General features: G+C 46.2%; 1 protein-coding gene across 1 annotated transcript in view; it reads right to left on the bottom strand.

The window, feature by feature from the left end:
* Positions 1-21,082, bottom strand: part of DOCK5 (dedicator of cytokinesis 5) — a 186,354-nt gene that overhangs the window by 83,067 nt on the left and 82,205 nt on the right. Inside the window, exons 6-13 of the mRNA XM_054578985.1 lie at positions 17,692-17,840; positions 15,103-15,238; positions 13,916-14,073; positions 12,749-12,830; positions 10,316-10,445; positions 7,332-7,404; positions 3,167-3,309; positions 929-1,054 (exon numbers count right to left, since the gene is read on the bottom strand). Of these exons, the coding sequence (XP_054434960.1) occupies positions 929-1,054; positions 3,167-3,309; positions 7,332-7,404; positions 10,316-10,445; positions 12,749-12,830; positions 13,916-14,073; positions 15,103-15,238; positions 17,692-17,840 (997 nt within the window). The remainder of the gene's footprint in view (positions 1-928; positions 1,055-3,166; positions 3,310-7,331; positions 7,405-10,315; positions 10,446-12,748; positions 12,831-13,915; positions 14,074-15,102; positions 15,239-17,691; positions 17,841-21,082) is intronic.

The following is a 21,082-nucleotide window of genomic DNA, read 5'->3' as shown; positions in this document are numbered from 1 at the left end:
TTAAATACCTACTATGTGCAGACAATGTGCGTAGCAGCAAATTATTACTACTCATTAATCTCTCAAAGGAGAAATAAAACCTTGTGTTACTTTAAAAGAACTGGAAGTTTTACGTAATAGGTAAGAGCTCGGTTTGCTAGAATGTTTCTGATATGCCAAAAATTATTTACTTTTCTGTTTTATCTACCTATAAAATACATGTCATATATTCATATTTTAATATTCATTTATAACTATGCACTTTATATACAATATTTGTGTAATACAAGAAAATGGAAATTTTATATATTATACAAAGTTCCTTGAGGAAATGATTTCCTTTTACTGATATGAAGATTAAGAAGCTAAATGGGGTAAATTAGTGAATACAACAAACACATGCAGATCACCAGCATGTGGTGGCAAAGAAGATGACACTGAAGTGAGAAACCGCAAAACGTTTACATTTGTGTCACCACGAGTTTGGGGACAGCCAACCACACAGCTGGAGCTGAAGCAAAGACGCACAGGGTCCCACTGGGACTGAGCTCCGCAGGCACCTCGCTGGAGCGTCCCAGCAAGGAGCCCACATGGCTGGAGGTGCCATCGTGAGAAAAGGTACGTGCGAATGACACAGAGACCCTGTGCCATGCAGGTCAACTTAACGATGGCCCCGAGAGCATTCCAGAGGCCGCGTGTCTCTCAGCCAGCGAGAGGGCGGACAGAGAGTTCCGAGCTGCATCCAGAAGCGCTGCCTTGGCCTTGCGCCCTGGGGAGCTCCCAGAGGCGCTGCACGCAACCCCGCCGGTATCGCCCGCGGTCTCGGCACCGCTGAGTGCAGACGACGGACTCGACGGGTCAGTGCTGTTTCTGTTGTGGGTTAGAAGTAACTACTTCAGGAAGGAGGTCCTAGAGGAGGCAGACAGGTGACTCAAGCAAAGTGTTTTACCTGGAAGTATTATTTCAGGAAAGCCCATTTTTCGGGCAATTGCTGTTGATCTATCCACCAAGTGTGAAAAATTCTTCTGAACTTGTGTGAGGTCGCCTGGCAACAGCTTCAAGGATACCCAAAGTCCTTTAAAGACATGAAGGATAAACGTTTAGCTCTCTGTGTAATCTAGATAGTAACACGCACCAACACAGAGAAAAATCTGTTGTATTGATATACAGATACAGTATTATAGGATGAACATTCTCTGCTGGTTAATTTACCATTTCCATGACACTCTATCAGAACTTGAAGATCGACGGAGATGTGAACACATGTTTGTTTTGGGGGAAAAAAGGTGTAAATATAGCCCCTCTGAGACACCAAAATGCTGTAGAGCTGTAGCAATGTATAATATTAATGGTAAAAAAAAAAAAGTTACATGAATCAATGGGAACAATGAGATTAAGTACTATAATATATAGCAATTTAATATATAGCAAAAGAGGCACAACAAATCATGGAAAAAACCAATAATTTCATAAATGTTCTAGGATAATTTCCTGCTACTTAGAATCTATGTAATTTCTTACTTCACATTTTCATTAAAATAGATTCCTAATATAAAAACAGACAGGAAATTAAAAGAATAAATAAAGGTATTCTTACTAAATCTCTGATAATGAACCATTTTCTAAATATAGAAACAAATGAAATTGTAAAAACATGTATATAAACTGAAAGTTTTGATATTCATTAAAAATAAGAAGTATACTATAAAGTGGTAAAATACTTATAAGTAATTATGAATTTATATTACTCATTAGAAGAAAAACATTAAAGTCCTCACAAATAAATAAGACATACCCAATTCATAAAGAAGTACAGGAAGTTTATAACTATTCGGTAAATCAAAACTGGAAAAATATGTGTCCTAAATAAGACAAGTTATCTTTATTATATAAAGTGCTCATAAAAACTCAGAGGGAAAACTTCAGAAAACTCACAAATACATATGAAGGCTAGATAATTCATGAAGAGTAGTTTTGTTTTGTTTTTTTAAATTCAAGAGAACTATATGGAAGTCTACTTTCTACCTCTCAACGGGTAAAGTTTTTTAAGTATCAGTTTGCAAAGGGGGCAAGGTGGTAATTGGCGCTCACTGGCAGACATCTGTAGCCATGTGTCCAGATCTCAGCGTGTTACCATCATTTGATCCAAAAATCCTACTTCGGGGAATTTTCTTGGGAGGCAGGTCTAACTATGGGAAAAGCCGCATTTATAAAGATAGTCATAGTAGAGTTATTTAAATTTATAATGGCGACATATTAGAAAACGCTTTACTTAGGGGATTTCATTTTCTGAAATTCATGCAATGGAATATTATGCAGCTACAAAAAACATTTGTGAAGAGCATAAAGACATTTAAAAAGTGCTTGTTTTGTTAAGCAGCAAGAGAATAAATGATCTTTTTTCAGTTTTGTTAACATTCTAAAACAACAGAAATATATTTAGTTGTTTAATTCTTTAATGACTCCTCACCTGTCCCCCGCACTCAGCATAATTGTTAAAACACAGAAAACTAAATATGCTGAAAATAAAGTGTTTTCTGATTGCATCCACTTTAGAAGACAGTTATAGGGTTGTTAAGAAAAAAGTAACTCAATCTTTAAAATTATCCAAAAACATCACCATCATGGCATTTAAATGTAAAAATTTGAACTATTTTCCTTGATTACTTTGAACTTAAAATGCAGTTTCAACAAACAGAACTCCTCTGGGTTCAAATGATATCAACAGAATCCTACATGAGATACTAAAAACAAGTAAGTCCTTTTTGCTAGAGAGCCCATTTTTTATATTAATACATAATCTTGTGTATTGCTTTGGTCTCCTTCCTCTCAATTTTAGGAAAAGTAATGGGATAACCATACTCAGAGAGTTTAACATAATTACCCTCAGAATTCTCTGTCTTTGTGCATTAACTTAAGAGTCAGGGGTTGTGGGATAAACAAAGTGAGGGAAGAGTCATGGGATAAAAATTTGTTCCATAGAATTTACAAAGTGCAGCTGTGACCCAATTCAGTGCCGGGTGCACCCTGGGCGCGCCTCAGCCCTAACTGCCTGCGGCAGGAAGCTGAGATGGGCAGTGCCCAGCAGGGCGTGTCTTATGCCAGGGGAAGGCAAGGAAGGGGCCGGAGTCCACAGCCCAGTTCTGAAGGCCCCCACCCCTTCCCAGCTGCGTGCCAGGCTGTGCACCTTGTCCTTTGTGGTTCACTTCCTTCGCTGCTATCACTTTATTCAAGACCGAAGTGAGTGGCTCATTTTCCGCAATCACGTGGGATGTTATCAGGGGCGACATGATTAGCTGCCTCTGCCGGATATAGGTTTCCATGGCAATTCTAGGAAAGTCAGAAATGAGAGGTAAGAAAAAAAGAGACATCTCTGTAGCACGGGCTCAGGTAGTGGTGGGTCCGTTGGTAGGAATACAAACACTAAACCACCTAACTGGAGGACTCTTTCTATCTTTTCTTATTTTTCCATTGGGTGCCTATCTTAGACACCAAATTCATCTTGAAAATGACTAGAGGCAAATAAGGAAAAACAAAACCCCAAGAACAATCAAAACTGATGGCCAAACATTAACAAGTAAAACCACAGGCAACACTTGATGCTCTTGGTGAGCGTGAGAGGCTGCTGTCCTGGAACTGAAGCGGGGCCAGGAGGGGGCAGGGGACCCGCCTCCCGTTTTGGCTCTGCTTGGCAGTGCGTTCCACCAGGGTCCCCTCGGGGCCTCCGCCGCCTCCTCTCTAAGGAGACGGGCATGGCCACTGCCTTGAAGGCCGCCAAGTAGTGCCAACACTCTGTACAAGTGCAGCGTGCGTGCAGGAGCTTCGCAGGGTGTGGTCAGAGTACCACGTGATGACAAACTACCGGACAATTAGGGCTGCGCCAGCGCAGGCGCCAGCGAACGAGCCTCCTTCACTGATCGCCTCAGGCCGAAACTGGGCAGTGTGGCCACAGAACCAGCACAGTCCCATCCCGCTGCCAGCGCGGTGGCAGCAGGCACTGCGGGTTGCCCGGTGCAGCCCAATAGTCCCCAGCCTTCTCGGCTGAGGGGCTGTTCATGGGCCCACTGGCCAGACCAGCTTCCTCTGAGGGGCTCAGAGCTGCGCCCTGACAACCTGGGGATTGTCAGTACCACTGCACAATGGACTTGCTGTCACCCACCCGAGCTGTTTACAAAGGACTCTCTCGGTGGACTGGCCAAAAAACTCTCTTCTAATGCCCCCCCACAGCTTCTGAGGCAGTTACGGAGGCGTCTGCCATCAGCGTGGGAGTCAGACGCTGGAGGCTGTGATTTGCATTGTGAGGGCTTTGCGGTGGGGCAATCAAGTCAGGGCTGGTGTCCTCTCAGCATCAGGACACGGTGGGGACAATCTCAGGTGTGCTGTCTCACTGTGTGTGCCCGGCGGGAGCTGTACAGAAAGGCAGCAGGGAGGCACACAACCAAAGAAAGAAGCCCCTCCCAGGTGACACGGGTGCAGAGAAATACACTGACGGCGACCTTCAGAGCTACAGCGCCACCCCGATTTTAGATGTACTTACAATGTTATTATATGGAGCAGAATAACTTTCATTTCCATGAATACTGTCCCTGTTACTTACATATATATAATATACTATGTCACGTTATTATATATATATATTTTAAGATTTTATTTATTTACTTTTAGAAAGAGGGGAAGGGAAGGAGAAAGAGATGGAGAGAAAAATTAATGTTTTGGTTGCCTCCTACACCCCCCCAGCCGGGGACCTGGCCTGCAACCCAGGCAGGTGCCCTGACTTGGCATCGAACCAGCGACCTTTCGGTTCGCAGGCAGGCACTAAATCCACTGAGTCACACCAGCCAGGGCACATTATTATATATTTCATGTCACATTCACAGCCATGAATGTTGCATCTATTATGTATATACACAATGCATATATAATAATAATGTACAATAATATTATATATGTATAAGAACATTCATGGATAAAAAGTTGTATTTATCAAAAATATTTGTGCATATTTAATATATTAATAAATTGTTTTTATATTTAAACATACTCATTTACATATTTTATTTAATATTTATTGATTATATAAGATATTAATATAGTTGATTTACTATTGTAATACATTTAATGTATTAATATAAAATTGTAACATACTTTAACATATTTTATTTATTAAATTTAATATATCTATTTAATATACTTAAATATAAGTAGCTATTTCTATTGGGAGCAGCATTCATGAAATTGAAAATTATCTCATAATTCAAATTAGCACTAAGCTCGATGGAAGGCTGACCTCCTGTGTTTCCGGGGGATCGGGGGTAGGGGGTACGGGGACCAGATAAATGCATGGAGGGGGGGGCAAAGGTCAGTTTCCGGTTGTGGGTATGTAAAACAGAGCTTATTCTTGTATTAATAATTATTGTATTATTTTTCTATACGAACAACGAACAACTATAAACCTACTTTTGCCCCACCCTGTATTTTAAAAAAGTATAAATAGCAGCATCTGGATAAAGGAGGGAAGTATTACTTAGCATGGGCTATTTGTACCATTATATTTAGAAACTGGTCCAAAGGTACTGGACTTTAAATTAAAAGATAGAGATTTTTTTGTATTTTTAATTAAGTTACATGTAATATATATTGTAGAAAAATATTTAGAAAACAGGATTTAATAAAAAGAGGGGCAAAATCACCTATAGTTACACCAACAGAAATAATCATTGTTAATTATGGAGTACATTCTTGGGACTATCTACATTTTAAGGCTTTTACTATATTGTAATAATTTACAGGGGTGGGCAAAAGTAGGTTTACAGTTGTGAGCACACAAAACAGAGTTAATAAAGCAGCTGCAATAATCACAACCTGCACGTGTTCTTCCATACGAACAACTCTGCAGCTGCTGTTGTCCACCCCTGTATTCCTGTAAGTAACACATGCTCCTTACACCCACCAAATACTAGATAGTGCATATATTTTTAAAACTTGGTCAAGCCAAAAACTAAACCTCACTGTTTAATTTGTATTTCATTGATTCCCAATGAATTTATAGGCCTTTTCTTTGTGTGTACGCGTATTTCTTTCATAGACATTCCGAAGATTTTATTAAATTTTTTTTATGTGTAAGTTGTTTAAAATTCTTGGGTGGCTAAACCTATCAATCTCCTTTTTTAGTCAAATCTTTGGTGTCTGACTCAGAAAGTCCTCCCATATTTCACTATTACGTAAAACTTCTATTTTCCTGACATATTTCACTGTGTTTCATCATCAGGTGTTTACAACGATGCAGGTTGCGAGACAAGGTTCTGCTTTATGTTTCTTAAATGGTTAGCTAATTTTCTCAGTCTTTTGCATAATCTGTCTCCCTCCACTGGTTTATTTTTATTCCAAAATAATTTAAAATAATTATTATTTATTATGAATAAAGTACTTATTAATTCAGATCTCCTTGGGCTGGCTTCTGTAACTCTCAGTGTGTCAGATGGATGTGTTGGCACGGCGACAAGCTGGCCTGCACAACCACCTTCTGTCACTGACAGGACGACGCCGTCAGGAGTCAGTCCCAGCAACGCCCTCGCCTCCCTGGGCCACCGCCACCTGCGCGCGGAGCCTGGCTGCCACAGCCAGTCGTGAGATCCCACAGAGGCCGCCTCCCTCTGAGGGACAGGCATGGACGCTTGCTCGCCAGCAGCTCCCAGCGGCTCCGAGCTCCGCATGGAGGCGAGGTCTCCTCTAGCCGAGCCCTTCAGGGACTCCCTGCACGTCCTCCCAGGGCTGGCTCTCCCCGCCTCTGCGGGATCCCATGGGCTCGTCGGCCTTCCCTCTCACACCCCCTGAGCCCTTGCTACCCAGGGCGGCCCCCGGACCAGCAGCACGAGCATCCTCTGGGAGCTCGAGAGATGGACCCTCCAGACCTACTGGGCCACGGTCCGCGTTCCAACAAGGCCCCAGGTCGTGCATATGCATGTGCCCATTTAAGAAACCTGTGCTGCTGTACATGAGTCCTTGTCTTCCGCGACACCTGCTCCAGGTGACAAAGTACAGACATCCTTCGGCATTTCTGCCCTCCCACGGCACCCTCCTCTGGTCTCTAGTACAGACATATATTCGCCCCTTATATTCCTTCAGTCATTTCAGTGGCATCAGAAAAGCTCAGTTTACCCTCTGCCACTGGAGCTCAATATAAAGGACTTGGAATAAAGTCCTCAGTCAGCTCCTCTCGGACCATCTTCCAGCTGGACAGCCTGTCTTCCCTAACAAGACACAAGTTTCCAGCACCTGGCTCTGCATGAACACCCTGTTCCAAGTGCTAATCCAGGTCTCAAGTCACCCGGGACAAATGCCAAAGTACTTACTGCTGACAGGGAATAAAATGCTGCTTTTCTTCATCGTCCACCTTCCCGTGCACGATATCAGTAATATCCATCACTAGGAAGAAGATAAACTTAATTAAAGAAACTAATTACTTCAGGCCTCGGTGAGTTACCACGAAGATTAAGAGTATCAGCAACACAGAACACCAGGGAAAGGGAGATACCACCGACGAGGCGCTCTGCCCTTTGCCGGCAGGATCCCCACTGCCAGCCCGGCTGGGCTGCAGAGCGATTCCCTGGGAGCCCCTCCTGCAGGGCTGGGGCTGCCTGCCAGGTAACCCTGCAGGCTGCTACCTTGTTGCAAGACAAGCTGCAACATTCTTGGGAAACTTGACAGCCAGGCCACTTCTTTGTGAGTCTGCATGCAAAGACCCACAGAACACACATTTTTGGTCTAAGTGTCAACAGAACAACAGATGGAGAGATGCACAGGACTTGAAGTGACCCTCTGTCTCTGATTTGACATCTTCTCTTGATTTACACGTAAACAACGGGAGACCAGAACGCCAGCTACCTGCATGAGAAGACCCCAGAGTAGTCTGCTTTCTCACGGGCAAGGAGAGCAATTAAAGTCCTGTTCTAAGCCTCCTGCATATATATCATCTTATTAACACAGGCGCTATTAGCTGTACTGTGAGAGATGAGGAAACTGAGCGCAGCAAAGGTGAGTGACTCGGCCAGGCCACAAGCATTAAGTGCTGAAGCCAGGGCATGGACCTGGAAGTGGTCACAGGGCTAAATCATTGGACCTGACTCCCCCCGCTGCCTGCAGAAGTAGTAAATGGGCTGCAGTGAGGCAGGGCCCCAGGCAAGAGGCAATCCCTCAGTTAATAAATGACAACTTGGCCATAAACCCTCGCTGGGGGTCTATCCGCAGACAGCCTGTTTGGAGATTTAAAATGAATACTGAGATATGAGACAATTCTCATATGAGAAACCTAGGGTAAGGAAAGAAATGTCTTCTCACAATAACTCAAACCACACAGTGTCAGGCTTGGGAATCAAAAATGTTGGCGGAAGGAGGCTGTAGGAAGCAGGGCATGGCATCAACTTGCTGCCAGCCTTCCATGGAACCCTGCAAAAATTAACAAAAAATACAACCCTGCAAAACTTATATTTGACACCCCCTCCCCCACCCAAAAAAATAGGCAGCCTGGGCTGGTGTGGCTCAATGGATTGAGCACCGGCCTGCAAACTGAAAGGTCGCCAATTCAATTCCCTGTCAGAGCACATGCCTGGGTTGCAGGCCAGGTCCCTGGTTGGGGGTGAGCAGGAAGCAACCAATTTGTGTTTCTCTCCCTCTCTTTTCCCCTCCCTTCTCCTCTCTCTGAAAATAAAATCGTAAAAAAAAGAACAGCAGGCCATTCATTTGTCCTTGCCACAACTCCACAGCCCTAAGCTCTGCTGGTGCTCGGCCTCCAGGGTCCGAGGAAAGAAGTCTCTGCCTTGTTCCCATCATACTCGGTGCCCTGCGCTCACACACGCTCTGAAGTAGAAGAGCAAGCAAAAGTTACAGCCTGATGTTCTTCCAGTTTCTGTGGCTTATTCGGAATGACAACGGCCTCTAACAGGCTTTAACCCCTTAGATCAATAGGTTATCCTGCAGGCAGCTAAGGCTGTCAGGGCTCTCGCCTCTTCCGAGAATCTACTTAGTCTCTCAATCAGGAAGTGATGGGCAGCCCTCCGGCCACAGGCCTTCGGCCCCTGTGAAGCAGGCTGGGGGCAGGGCTGTTCAAGGGAGGCAGGACATCCAGGCTCATGGGATACAGAGGCCACCTCGTTATCCACGCGACCCTGACAACACGGGGTTTCTCTGCCCTTGTTCCAGGAGCAAAATGACGACATTTCGCCGATGGCTTTCAAAACTACTTAGTGACCAAAATTTCAACCTGAGACTGAAAATGTATTTCCTCCATTTAACATGCTACACAGGAAAAGGAAGGGCCCCCTGGAAGGTTGTAGGGTTTGACTGAAGCCAAGGATTCTCTCTGAAAGCAGCTACAAACTCAGTGCTGGTGCCTTTGAAGAGTAAATTTCCTAGGCAGGCAAATGCTGTCCAGGGAGAATTTTACTTGAGTGCAATCAGTAATCAATATGTGGCTGCAGGCAGGGAGGATATTCCAGAAGTCACACCTGAGGCATCGCCGTGGGCCTGCTGAGTGGAAGACGCTATGCTGGGCGCTGTGGGGGACACTGCACAGGAGGGTCCCTGTGGGGGACACAGAGCCCCGGAAAGGTACAAACACTGGCGGCGGAAGTCATCTAGCACAGTCCATGGCTCTGATCCCTCCCCCACCGCCTCTATTTTTCATTAATTTTTTTTACTGTGATAAAATACACATAAAATAAATCTACCACTGTAGCCGTTTTTAAGTGGTCAGTTCTGTGGCGTTAAAGCACATTCACTGTCCCCAGCCATCCCCACCGTCCACCCCACAGAGTTTTCATCCTCCCAAACTGAAGCCCTGTCCCTATTCAACACTAACTGCTCTGCCTGTCTTCCCTGGCCCCTGGCAACCACCATCTACTTCCTGTTTCTATGAACCCAACCATTCTCTACACACCTCGCATCAGTGGAATCCTACAGTAGTCATCTTTTTGTGACTGGCTTATTTCACTTCATAGAGTGTCCTCAAGGACGATCCCTATGGTGGCAGGTGTCAGAATTTCCTCCCTCTTACGGCTGAGTGACATGCCATTGTATGGACGGACCCCCTATGTTTACCCCGCTCATCCATTGCGGGACTCCTACCTGGGCTGCTTCTACCTTTTGGCTGTTGTGAATAAAGCAGCTAAGAGCACAGGATGCACAATTATTTCTCTGACACCCTGGTTTTAATTCTTCAGCAGACACGACCACACGCAGGACCGCTGACCACAGTCCTAGGTCTAACGTTTTTGAGAACCTGCCCCCGTTGGTCACAGTGACTGCGTCATTTTACCTTTGTCTCTGGGTCTTTCCATACCTGCAACTCCGAAGGGCCTGCGGAGCCCACAGGTGTGCTTTTTGCCCTCCTTCAGCTCCATGTGGCCCACCCGGACAATCTGGCACACGAGGCTGATGCGGGGCCGGATGAGGTCTGTGCTGCTGAGGTCCTAAAGAAGCAGAGAGCGTGTAAAGGGGTCCCTCTCTGTCACCCTGCCACCTCTATTTCCTGATGCTGAAAGGCCAGAGTGGCTCCTCTCTTCTCCCCACGCACCCAAGAACTGCCATGGCACCAGAGAAAAAGGGCTGGATTCAAACCAGTAGAAAATTTTATTCCCCAGCTCCTACTTCAAATGCATAAATCAGATCATATTTAATCTAAAGTCTCTAGTTCATCTATTCAAGCAGGGTATCTAAAAATCAGGACACTTGTCATTGCTACTTTATAATATCGCCATGACACATCTGAGTACAGGATGCGTTTCAGTGTCAAATGAAATTAAAACTTGTATGATATTGACATTTGTTGGGTATCCACACATGCTGGTTTCAATTCATCTGCCAAATAATCCTGTGAGGCAATTATAACAGAGAAATTTACATGCCCTGATTTCTGTAACCATTCATGTGTTTTAGGAGAAGCATCCACTGGGAGCTTCTGGGTGTATGTTGATTAATTAAGTGATGCATGGATGAAATATCTGTTTTTTTGTGGCTCACGGTCTACGTTTGCTTGTATCTGTAAGGATGGGTGAGTAAACCCATGGAGGAGCTCACGTATCTCATTCCCTTTAACATCAAACAATTTAATTGCATCTCAGATTCTTTTCATGAAACAGCTGTTCAAGGCCTCTTCACTGAATCAAGAATTACCTTTTAAACAATCGCTCCAAATCCATCCTCTGTAATTTATATCTCCAAAGTAAGACTACAGACCAATGATAACATCAACCTTGAATTTCTACTCTAGGTTTTGTGAGGCTTCTGTTAAGAGAGAGATGAAGGCTCCACATGGCCAGTTAGATAAACTGAGGCACCCTGTTATTATTTAATAATATGTACTCATTGATAAATGAAGTTTTTGAAAAAGGTTTTATGGCCCAGGAAATGGTCATTACATTTTATTTAAGTAAAAAAGCTGGGCACGAAAGGTACATACAAGAAGATCCTAATCGGTGGGAAGAGTGGGGGAGGGGATGAGCTGTGGCTCCACAGTATTGATTAGAAGATAGAGCAAAGATTCAATAATGTCTTCTTTAAACGTGTTTGCTTTTTAATGACACACTGACTGGTAAATGCCTTTTAATTTGAAGGGAAAAAAACTCACCTATCTCAGCAATGAGGAAACACTCTATGTGTTCGGGGCAGGTTTCGGGAAGAGTGAGTTCTAAGCGCCTTTTTGTCTACATTTACCAGGTGGTGAAGCTATAGATGGGTCAGTGCAGGGACAGTCATCAAACCAGGCCTGTCCTAGGGGTGGGATGTTGACAGAAGGGATGAACGGTTCTAAGGAGAGACGAATGGATGGATGGATGGATGGATGGATGGATGGACGGACGGACAGACGGACGGAAAGCCCACCCTGGAACCACGGCTCCTTCCTATCACTTCATTTGGCCTCTACCTTGGACTCTGCTCGCCTTGCCTTAGGGCATGGAGCGAAAATATGGGTGTGGCTGAGGGAGCAAAGGGAAACCGAAGGGAGCATCCCCTTCGGGACTCCTGGGAGCTGGGACACCCACCTTCTCAGGCTTCTCCAAGCAGTGGGCCGCAGCTCTGGGACATTTTGAGCACCGGCATTATAAAATGTGAGGGGGCCCCAAGAAAGTTCTCAGCCTGCAAGGCAGAGCCACCACGCCCCCCGCTGGCGCCCAGTAAATGTCCTTGCTCCTGATGTGTGACAGCGTCACTTCTCACACCCGGAGATGGGGACGAAGGGAGGACAAAGGCCATATATGCACAAAAAACAGTCTGGATCCCACCTCTGCCTGAGCTGTGACCTCGTCCCAAAACGATGGTCCCCTTAACCACCGCCTCGACTGTGAGTTCGTGTTCAAAGGCTGCATCCCTGAGTTCTGCCCTGACCCCCTATTTAAATGGCAACCTGCTCCCAGACCAGAAACATCCAATCCCTGCTAAAGCACTTAGAATTTCTGACATTCTACACAGCTGGCTCACTTATTCAATTATTGTTTATTACTGTCCATTCAGACAAAAGCATCTTGAGCAAACAGATGTTTTCTCCGACGTGTTTGCTGATGGAGCTCAAGTGCCCAGCTCAGTGCCTGGCATCTAACACGTGCTCGACAAGTATTTGTGGAATAAATGAGCGGGTTAGTCCTGCGGGGAGGATTATGATGACTTTTTTGGTTGACTTGTATATTCACCGTTTCATTTTTTATGCTTTCCACATACTTACCACATGCATCCGCTCACCCCCAGACAAAATGATTTAACGTAAGTGAGGACTTACGGTGAAGACCGCCTGAAGGTTATTCAGCTTCTCGATTTCCTTGGGCATCCCATTACTGCCCCAACGAATTAGGTAGTTCTCACTGGGGAAGAAAAAACCGATTCTTACTGAGGGGTTCCCTGGGGGGGAGGGGGAGCTGCCCACAGTGCAGACTGTAAGAAAGGCCCAGTCAAGCTCAGTTAAATTCGTCCGGCCCGGTTCTGGAGACAGGTGCCTGCCGTAGCCCCGCTCCGTGAGGCGTGCCCAGTAGGACCCATGACGCATACTGCTCACGATGACACACACACAGCGATTCTGCCAGATTCTGTCTGGGGGTCTTTCTTCACCTCAAATTCCCATCTAAAAGTTTCAGCTTTGCTGAATCAAGAATACAACTTTATGATAATCGTTCTAAATCCATCCCCTGAAATCCGCATCACCACACTCAAATACAATTTCTATTTTAGAAATAAGCAGCCTGTCAGTAATCACTTCTAACCGTCTTCTCCAAAATACATCTGCTTGCTTAGCTGCTTAGCGGTAATGCCACCGTAGGGTTAAACAAAGCCAATTATCGTTCCCTACAGTCATTACAATTTTTTCATAGCCTTTATGTTTTAGAGCAGTTTGAGGCTCACAGCAAAGGTGAACAGAAAGTACAGAGAATCCCCATACACCCCCGCCCCGCCACAGTCTCCCCCATAAACAGCACCCCCCACCAGAGTGGTACTGACACTGCCACATCATTATCCCTCGAAGTCCACAGTTTACGTGAGGGTTCACTCCTGGTCGTGCACATTCCACGGGTTTGGACAAGCGTTCAGTGGCATGCGCCCACCGTGTAGTATCACGCAGATGAGTTTCAGTGCCCTACATCCTCTGTGCTCTGCAGGTGCACCCCGCCCCCACCCCTCCCCTGTTATCTTTTGAACTCTTTGCTCCTGCCTCTGTGTTCTGATGAGTTTTAGGTCATCTGAAAGACCCACAGAGTCCACAGACTGCTACTGGCCTGTCTCAGCGGCCAGACAAAAGGCTTAGGAGCCGGAAGGGTTTTGTTTTCTCCTGCCCGGAAATCCTCCCTGTCCTCTCTGTCCTCCCTGCTCAAACTGAGCCCAGAACCCAGGCAGGCAGCAGGCGAAGGCTGGGTGCTTTTCCAGGCTCGACAGCAGATGACTGGGGGTCCACTACCTGATGAAAATGGACTGGTCCGGGTCATAGAGGGCCATGAACAGCTCCGCGTCTTCCCCGATGTTGCAGACAAAGTTCTTGAAGTTGACGTAGAGGCCGTAGGTATGGGTGGCACTGAAGATGGTCTGTCCCCGCAAGTCCAGGTTCTGCCGGGCTGACTGAACACAGAGCACAGGAGAGAAAAGCAGCCTAGTTTCAAAAGTGGGGACCAAATATAATCACCGACCAAGAGGAGCAGCACTTACACGTATTACGTAAGTGGACAAATAACCAAGTGAGCCGAGTGCAACGCGACCATCACTGACACAGTCAGGCTATCCTGCACAGGGCCCTGAACCCACGTAATTCAACAGCTGTCAAAAGGTGGTAATTCAGGATTTTAGTAGCTTCAACAAGTCTTTGTCTCGCAATTGCTTTGGGATGAACCCCCAAAGCATAAAAATCATGATTCATTATCCTTCTTTTGGGGAATAACCCTCAAAGCAAACAACAGATTCCACTGGAAAGGCTTTACCCTCAGGCACGTGAGCTGTTAAAGCCAGGAACACAAGTAGTATCACAACTGTGCTAAAGTAGTAAAACCTACAAACTAAGAAACAAGAAAACAAACAGAAGTCTTGCGTCATTAGAACAGAAAGACTGAAGACCATATACCAAAATATCAAGATGGTTAGGCAGTTATAACATAGGTGAATTTTTTTCTCTTTTTCTGTACCTTCCTAATTTTTATTTAATATCCAGTTCCTACTTTCAAATGCTTTATTTCTTCATCTTATTTAATTTATTTTGGAAATCATAATACATGCACTGAACACGGCGGGTCACACAGTAAAAAGGCTCCCTGCCCCCAGCTTCCCTCTGAAGGCAGCTGGTAACGATCCGTTTCTTGTCCATGACTCCAGAGTTAGCCGGCACATAAGCAAGCACAGATGTATATTCTTTTTTGAAACATAAATAATATTACTCCATACACAGTTCTGCATCTTGCTCCTTTACTTCATATTTATCTTGGCATCTTCCATATCAGAACATGACACAGAGCTGCCTCGTTCTTTTTCTGTTTTGCTTTTAAAAGGATTTTTTAAATAACATTTCTACCTCTGTGGTCAATGACCTCCTTTCTCTCATTAAAAACATGAGAAGACAGAACCTCAGGGGCCAAAGTCTGAATATTTGGGAAAAGGTACCTTTTCTTCTTGAATCCTCTCCTCAATCCTTTTCGAGGCCACTTCGTGGGCCTTGAAGAGGGCTATCGTGCTGGTCTCCTCTGGGTCCAAGATGTTTCCGTTGTCGTCCCGCACGACCAGATCTAAACCAAGCATTCTAGAAAGAAAGGAGTGGTCAGCTGGTCCCCCAAGGAGCGGACCCGTCATCGGAGGGCCCAGAGCATCCAGAGTGAAGAGGCTCAGGAGCGGGACAAGTCCAGATGCGCTCACTGACTTTTCTCCTTCCAATTCCCATCTCCTTTCCACATCACGACACTGTCAGAACACGTAGGATCACAGTAACCAAGCTCATATAACGATATGCAAAATAACTGGGTCCACAGAACCTCACCAGGAAAGGCAAAACCGGCACCGACTCTGACCAACGCCCCTGCCCCCATGTCTTCTGCTGTTTGGACAGGGATGCTGAAACACCAGCGCACAGATCTCCAGGGCTTGCCTTCAAGGTAGGTGCCTGGGGGCAGTACGAACTCAGCAGGGTCTTAAAGCAGATCAGTGGCGTGAGCCCCGGCGGTTGGTACCTCTTACCCCACTTCAGAGCACGGGCTCCGGTGTCAGGCAGACCAGAACCTAAATCTTGGCTTTCACACGTGCCAGCAGGGTGACTCTGGGTGCTTTCGTTGATTTTGCAAAGCCCTGATCTCCTCATCTGTAACTATTCCCCAACTCTTCAGGGTTTTGGTAGAATTTAATGCGATAACACATATAAAGCACAAAACACAGTGTCTAGCGTATAGCGTATAGCGTGCATTCAATACATTTGAGCTTTTATTGTGGCAACTGGCACAGGAAAGCACCTGACTGCGTTAAGGCAGAATTCTGAGTAATGCACAAGAAAGTCGGGGCCACGTGGCCCGTGCAAGGCAGGATCCCCAGGAAGGCTTTCATGCCCAGTGCACACGCAGAAGCAGAAAAAAATGTTACTTAGTTCCAACCAGTGGGTGGCTGTGGTGGAAACAGGATACTGCTATCTGAATGCCCAATGCACATTCCCAGCACCGGCCGTTCGGGAACAGGAGTGTCCAAACAGCAGGCGAGCTCAGGGATAACAGTGGAAAGTGCCAAGTCTTTGGGAAGGAAGGAAAATGCCTGCTTTGCCTCCTCTGTGTTTTATAGCAACTCCATCAACTGATCTAATCTGGCAGCTTCTCCTCCATGGAAGCCAGGCCCACAGGCCACCCAGACTCAGAAGCAAGGGGCCTTGGTGGCGGATGCACTGCTGGAGCCGTGTAGCTTCTGGGGCTGCTTCCAAGGCCTGGCACGGCAGGGCGGGCATGTTCTACTGCTTGCGGGACGTGACCAGCCTATGCCAGAGATCGGGGCCCGGGGCCAACGCCCAGAGGTACAGAGGTGGCCTATGTGCGAGGGGCAGCGGCCTTGTTCCAATGCTGCTGATTCTAAAGAGATCCCTGGCATGACACGACTGGCACTGAGACCCCTGTGCGTAGTCCTACGAGGGGACACGGGACGAGGGAGGGGCTGTTCATTCTTAAACCTAAAGGAGGGAGCTTTAGACGTGGAATCCAAAAGTCATGGGTTCAATGTAAGTTTTCCTCTTATTATCTTTGTGACTTGGAAGCAAATTGCTTGAGCTCACTTGGAACCATAAATGGGCACAGCAGCTACCTCGCAGAGCCACAGTTAGGCAGGCTGTGTGGAGGGCACACAGGGCAGACTGCACAAACAGTGGCTGAACCCAGATCTTCTGTGCCGTGTTCACTCTAGCACTTTCTGAATCCAGCTGTCAGCGTCCTCAACATCTACTTGGGGAGGGCAATGAGCTCTATTTTAACAGGTCTCTGAAGCATTTCCAAGAGCCATGAGGTTGAAGAAGTAGGGCAAAGAAGGAGGGGAAATAAAATCAAATGCACAAGTTGCAGAAATTTAGAAAATGAGACCAATATCACATCAATCATCAACAAAAAAACATGGGAGACCAAACTGGCCTTTTAAAAAGAGCTGGTTAGGAGCGGTGAGTCCTAGGGCACCATCAATACTGACGGACTGACTGAATCTCCCATTTTCTACAAGGCAGTGAGATCTAGAACCTAAGCACCTGCCTGAGCTGCTCAGACAACTGATGAAGCGGTTAACTTTGCAAACATAACCAACAGGCTAAAAACATGCTTTACTGTTCTGGCAAGTCTGGTTTTCCTACGCTGTATCTTCCACTTACGGGAAGACGGAGAGAAACTGAGTCTGATACTGATTTAAAATCCATTGTTAAGATCGCAACAGAGAGTGTCTCAGGTCTGCAAAACTGCTGGCCTCTGCCTGTCCCGTGTGGCCGGGGGTGGAGTCACCGAGCTCCGAGCCCCACTGTCCTGCTCCTCCGTCACCTCCTTTAGTTCGGAGACCCAGCACAGGGGCTGGCCCATCAAGAGCACTGACAATTTTTTTTTCAACAAAACTGTTTTCCAAGGCAAAAAGAGAGCAGTAAGCATTCCTCTTTGGCAACTCCAAGGCCAACAGCTCAGGCTGAGCTGTGTCCTTAGCATGCGTGTGTCCATGTTTTTCCAAGTCCTCAGTGAAATGTCACCCCTGGCTTACCTGTTGCCATGATCGATTTTGGCTGTGACCTTCTTCTTGAGCTCTGCCAGTTCGTCCTTGGGGAGTGTTCCAGACAGGATTTGGGACCGCCATTCGATCAGGCTGTACGTCATCTGCTGCAGCTGGCGGAAGAGTGTGACCTTGTTGTCCTGGACGGGAAAATGAGGGGGAGGGAGGGGCCGAAGAAAAGAAGCGTGATGCAGGATGAAAATGTCTTTTGACCTTTTGACTTGATTCTTTACGAGGTGGTATTCACCCAATTAATTGTGCCACAGAGAGAGCTGAGCACTTTGAGGGGGTATCTTTTGCCCTAAGCCACCCCCTCTCTCCCCTATTACGACGTTAGATACAGGTAAGCAACTGGAGGATCCACAGCTGGTCCTAAATTATCAGCATAACAAATCAGCCATGCACCCTAGGATTCTGGACATGCTGCTCCTGTTTGAAACACTCCGGGGACATCCACTGCCGGCAGCCACAGTGCGTCACATGGGAAACCCGCGATCCCGGCTCCTGCCCCCTTCCCAGCTGTGTTTTACCCCAATCTCTACCTCAAACAGCCACGCTCCTCCCATGCAGAGCTCTGTCCAGCTCTCCCGGTGCTGCAGACCCTTTAACAGGTCACTTCCTCTCCTTGGACCCACTTTACTCCTCCCCCGGCACTGACTCCCATGCTCACCCCCCAATCTCTCCCACTACGCCCCCTGCCAACTGCTGACTCTTGCCTTTTCGGCTTCAGCTTGAAGCCAGAAGTCTCTTCCTGCAACCTGAACTCCGGGCTCACTGTCCCGCTCCCAGTGCCTGGAATTAGCACAGGGACCCCGGCCTCAGCCGGGGTGTCTTTCTCTCCATCTGAACAGTAAGTGCCCCCAGAGCAAGGAGCGTGTTCATGCTGGCATCCCTGGGAGCCAATTATGGAGGGAGCAAGAACTGTAACTTCAGAGATAAGGGATGACGGAAAATAAAATGTAAAATGCAGACTCCCCACAAAGCCATTATACCGGCCAGAAAATTGTTAGATTTAGAATAATTAAACCATTACCCTGAGCTTCAGTAAGAACCTCCTATAACCAGCCCTGGCTGGTACAGCTCCGTGGACTGAGTGCTGGCCTGAGAATCAAAAAGTTGCCAGTTCTATACCCAGGCAGGGCACGTGCCTGGGTTGTGGGTCAAGTCCCCAGTTGGGGGTGTGTGAGAGGCAAACCGATTGATGTATCTCTCACATGTCAGATGTTTCTCTCCTTCTCTTTCTCCCTACTTTCCTCCCCCTCAATAAATAAATAAATAAATAAAATCCTAAAAAAAAACAAAAAACAACAAAAGCTTCCTATAAGCAGACTAAACTGACAACCAACTGATTATTTGTGATTCAATTATTTGAAGAGTCAAATACTTGATGTCTGAGCCATTATGACCTTTGTTCTAGCTAAATGATTGATTGATTCATTGCATTAAAATAAATTCAAGAGCATCTACTAGGTGTTGGAAATAAAGTTCCTGCCACATCCTAGAGGAGGAAAGGCAGCAAAAAGTAAACTATATATCTTTATACATAATATTTACATATACACATATACACATACAAGATCATTTCAGACTTTGAAAAGTGCAAGAAGTGTCATGCTAAGTGAAATAAGCCAGACGGAAAAGGACAAGAACATAAGATTTCATTCGTATGTGTGATACAAAACAGAAAGCAACAAACAAACAAACAAACCAAACAGCAAAAGCTCAGAGACGCGGACCACAGCATGGGGGTCCCCAGAGAGGAAGCGGGGCGGGGGGAGGCCGGAGAGGGCAGAGGGGGCCGAACATACAGCGATGAAAGGACTCGAGGCTTTGGGGGTGAACACACAATGCAATATGCAGCCGATGCAGTCTTGAACTGTGCACCTGAAACTTACGTCATGTTATTAAGCAATGTCACCCCAATAAACTAAATTTTAAAAGGTATGAGAAGGAAAATAAATAAACAGAGCTATAAGGTAGGGTGCACATGGGGAAAGGGGCCAGTTTAGATAGAGGGTGAGGGAAGAATGTTCTGTGTATCACTTCAGAAATATGTTTTTCAAGTGAAAGCCTATACAGTTCCATGTACCCAAGGTATACTGTAAGACCACTTCTCTTCTATTTACAGTGAAAAATTGTAGTACATGTACATAACCATACACTTCTAACATTACAGGAAACGTTATCTGCTACAAAACCAATGCTGACACGCATACACGCACAAGCTGCCAGCGGCTGTACGGCACGTTCTGCAAGGATGTTCTTCCGCAACAGTCCCAGGGGCAGTGCAAGCTGTCGCCCAGAGTCAGGGCTGAAAACATCCGCGACCCTCCTGCACCAAGTGTAGCCGTGCGGGGAGGAGCCCTCGGCCTGGAGCCCTCGGCCTGGAGCCCTCGGCCTAGAACCGGGGCAGCGGGAGGCGGCAGCGGGTTTTGCGGAGTGTGATCAGGCCAGAAAAGAAATTCAGATTCCGTGAGAACCCCAGGGAGGAGACAAGAACCTGTCGGTGGCTGCAGTTCACCTTCTAACACCGTGGCTCTGAAAATCACAGACCGCCATGCCTGCTGCAAATGCTGAAACTCCCTGCGTTTTAGGCCTTTAGTGTTTCCTGAATTGTCTCTTTCTCATCAGGTAATCTTTTGAAAAGCATAAAAATGAGACTTTTAAAATCCATTTTTAATAAGTAAAGGTTAAAAAAAATAAAACCTGCTTTTTTCACTTAATTCTGTAAGAAATGTTTCCATCTCAATGCCTTTCAAACTGGAAAACAAGGGAGAAATGAAGCCCATAAAATCTGCTTTTCAAAGCTGCTGGGCAGAGGAGGGATCTTTTTCTTTTTTGTCTATCTGTCTATTCCTAGTTAGGTTTTTAAAAAATGTTTTCTCATTTTAATTAAGCTATTAGGTCTCATAATAAGGTCAAGAAGGGGCTCAAAGGCCCAGGAGGCTGTGTGAGAGACAGCTCTCTGCGACACACGCTCCCAAGTTCTTGGTCTCAATTATGTTAGACATTATCCAAGGCAACTTAATTATTGCCTGTCCCCATCAGCCTGGTTTGCCAAGTTCTTCCCCAAAAGGGGGATGAAGACAGCCATTCTTCTCTGCCTCACTCTGCCAAGTTAATTCTGAATAGGCAAGCTAGAACACACCAAAGGAAGCAATTCCCCCATTTACTTTAAGGAAATGGATTTTGTTGCCACATTCCTAAGATTGTTCTAAGTAGGCTGTTCTGAGCCATAGCTGCCCCCTGACACTTTGAGGGCAGCACACGAGGACAGGAGAGGAGAAACCGCGGCGCCCCCGACCCACGACCATGAGCCAGGGCCTGAGAGTCTCCCCCCTCCCACCCCCGTTCCTAACCCCACCCAGCCCAGGCTGCCTGC

Source organism: Pteronotus mesoamericanus, unplaced genomic scaffold (genome assembly GCF_021234165.1).
Source record: "Pteronotus mesoamericanus isolate MK-2021 breed Mesoamerican mustached bat unplaced genomic scaffold, CSHL_Meso_final contig_502, whole genome shotgun sequence".
Lineage (NCBI taxonomy): Eukaryota > Metazoa > Chordata > Mammalia > Chiroptera > Mormoopidae > Pteronotus > Pteronotus mesoamericanus.
This window is presented reverse-complemented; position numbering and strand designations above follow the sequence as displayed.